Raw genomic sequence first — 1,502 nt, 5'->3', positions numbered from 1 at the left:
TTTGAAATGCCAATATTGCATCTTTATGAGTACTGCAATCCTGCGCTACTCCAGACTGATATGTTTATTTTCTAGTGCGAAAGTGGTCATGTAGTATGCTCTTCCTGCTGGTGCATGCTCCAAAATTATTGCCGCAAGTGCCATCATGAAGCTAATTATAGTCGCAATATTGCTCTTGAGAGGGTCATTGAGTCAATAAAAGTTTTGTGCTCATATGCTAAGTGGGGGTGTGGAAGAACTCTATGTTATGCACAAATGAATGAACACAAAGATACATGCCTGTATGCTCCATCAATCTGCCCTGTCCCTGACTGCAACTATGAGGGTTTCACAGGATGGTGGTCGCGGCACTTCCTTAGGGAACACAGGAGTTCTGCCAAGAGATTTGGATACGAACAATCCTTTCAGTTGTACTTAAAGCGATATGAGCCATTTCTAGCTCTTCTAGGACAGGATGGCCACCTCTTCCTCCTCAACAATTGTGCTGATACCATGGGGAATTGCCTTTCCATAGTGTGCCTTCGGCCTGGAAATCTGAAGTGGAAATTCTACTACGATCTTATGGCATTCGGTCGCGAATCTTCTGTTCAGTTGAAGGCTTCTGTAATGAATTTTAAGGATTGGAAGGATTTTGACAACAACAAATATGCTTTTCTTTTGATTCCCAATAATTTCTTGTATTCTGACGTAATGCCACTCACTATTCTCATACGTAAAATTACATCTTATGATGTATAACCTTTCTTTTACATCGACAACTCTTGATGAATTGTTTGGAAGATAATTTTGATTCTCTTTCTTGAATTGTTGTCTTCTGGTGGTAGATGCAAATGCTCTTCATCGTATGGGAAACTTGCTGCAAAAATATTTATATGTCAAGTAGTACCAGTATGATAGCTTAGTTGTGTACTTATCTCACTGGTGGTCCTTTTTGCACCTCTGCGACCAACAAGATTCAACACGACTTGCTTGTTCCTCTCATGGTAAGTTATATGGTAAGTTATATATATATATATATATATATTGATAAGTGGGGTAAATGAGATATTGAAAATTTAAGAAATTTTCATACATCAAAATCGAAGTTCTTGCGAATTAAACTAAAAAATTGAAATCTTATACACATTCTTTACTAAAAATTTAACAGAACATCATGCCAAACCTATCAATGCTAACAACTACAACAGCTTCTCTCCTGACAAAACTAACAGCCGAACAACTCATGACAGACACGCTCCCTCTGGATAGACATCATCACCCGCAAAAGCTCCGCTCTCTGCTCCTCCGGCGATATGTGCAGAAGACGCCGGAAAGCCATCAGCAAAGCTTGCTGCTCTCTAGCCAGGGGCTCCTTCGACAAGTACACCGCCTTCACGGCATAGCTGTAAGCTTTCAGCTCCAAAGAATGAGCCTCCTCCGCTTGTACCTCCGGTGCCGACGTCGTCAGACGTCTCTTTTGCGGCGCAGGACCTTCTTCTTTCTGACGGCTGATAACTTTGACA

The 1,502-nt window shown here is 41.1% G+C and overlaps 1 protein-coding gene across 1 annotated transcript; it reads left to right on the top strand.

Annotated features, from left to right (window-relative positions):
- The first annotated feature begins 255 nt into the window (after positions 1 to 255).
- LOC140781938 (E3 ubiquitin-protein ligase SINA-like 4) lies at positions 256 to 738 on the top strand. The gene has a single exon (XM_073128250.1). It carries the CDS (start codon positions 256 to 258, stop codon positions 736 to 738), a length of 483 nt encoding a protein of 160 aa, XP_072984351.1.
- Positions 739 to 1,502: the final 764 nt, after the last annotated feature.

The sequence above is a fragment of the Typha latifolia genome, chromosome 2 (assembly GCF_019914945.1).
Source record: "Typha latifolia isolate L0001 chromosome 2, TyphaL0001v2, whole genome shotgun sequence".
Lineage (NCBI taxonomy): Eukaryota > Viridiplantae > Streptophyta > Magnoliopsida > Poales > Typhaceae > Typha > Typha latifolia.
Note: the sequence above shows the minus strand (reverse complement) of the source record. Positions and strands in the feature narration are given on the sequence as shown.

Bases quoted from the DNA above. Each gene is read 5' to 3' on its own strand.
- LOC140781938 (XM_073128250.1), top strand. From the start codon at position 256: ATGAATGAACACAAAGATACATGCCTGTATGCTCCATCAATCTGCCCT.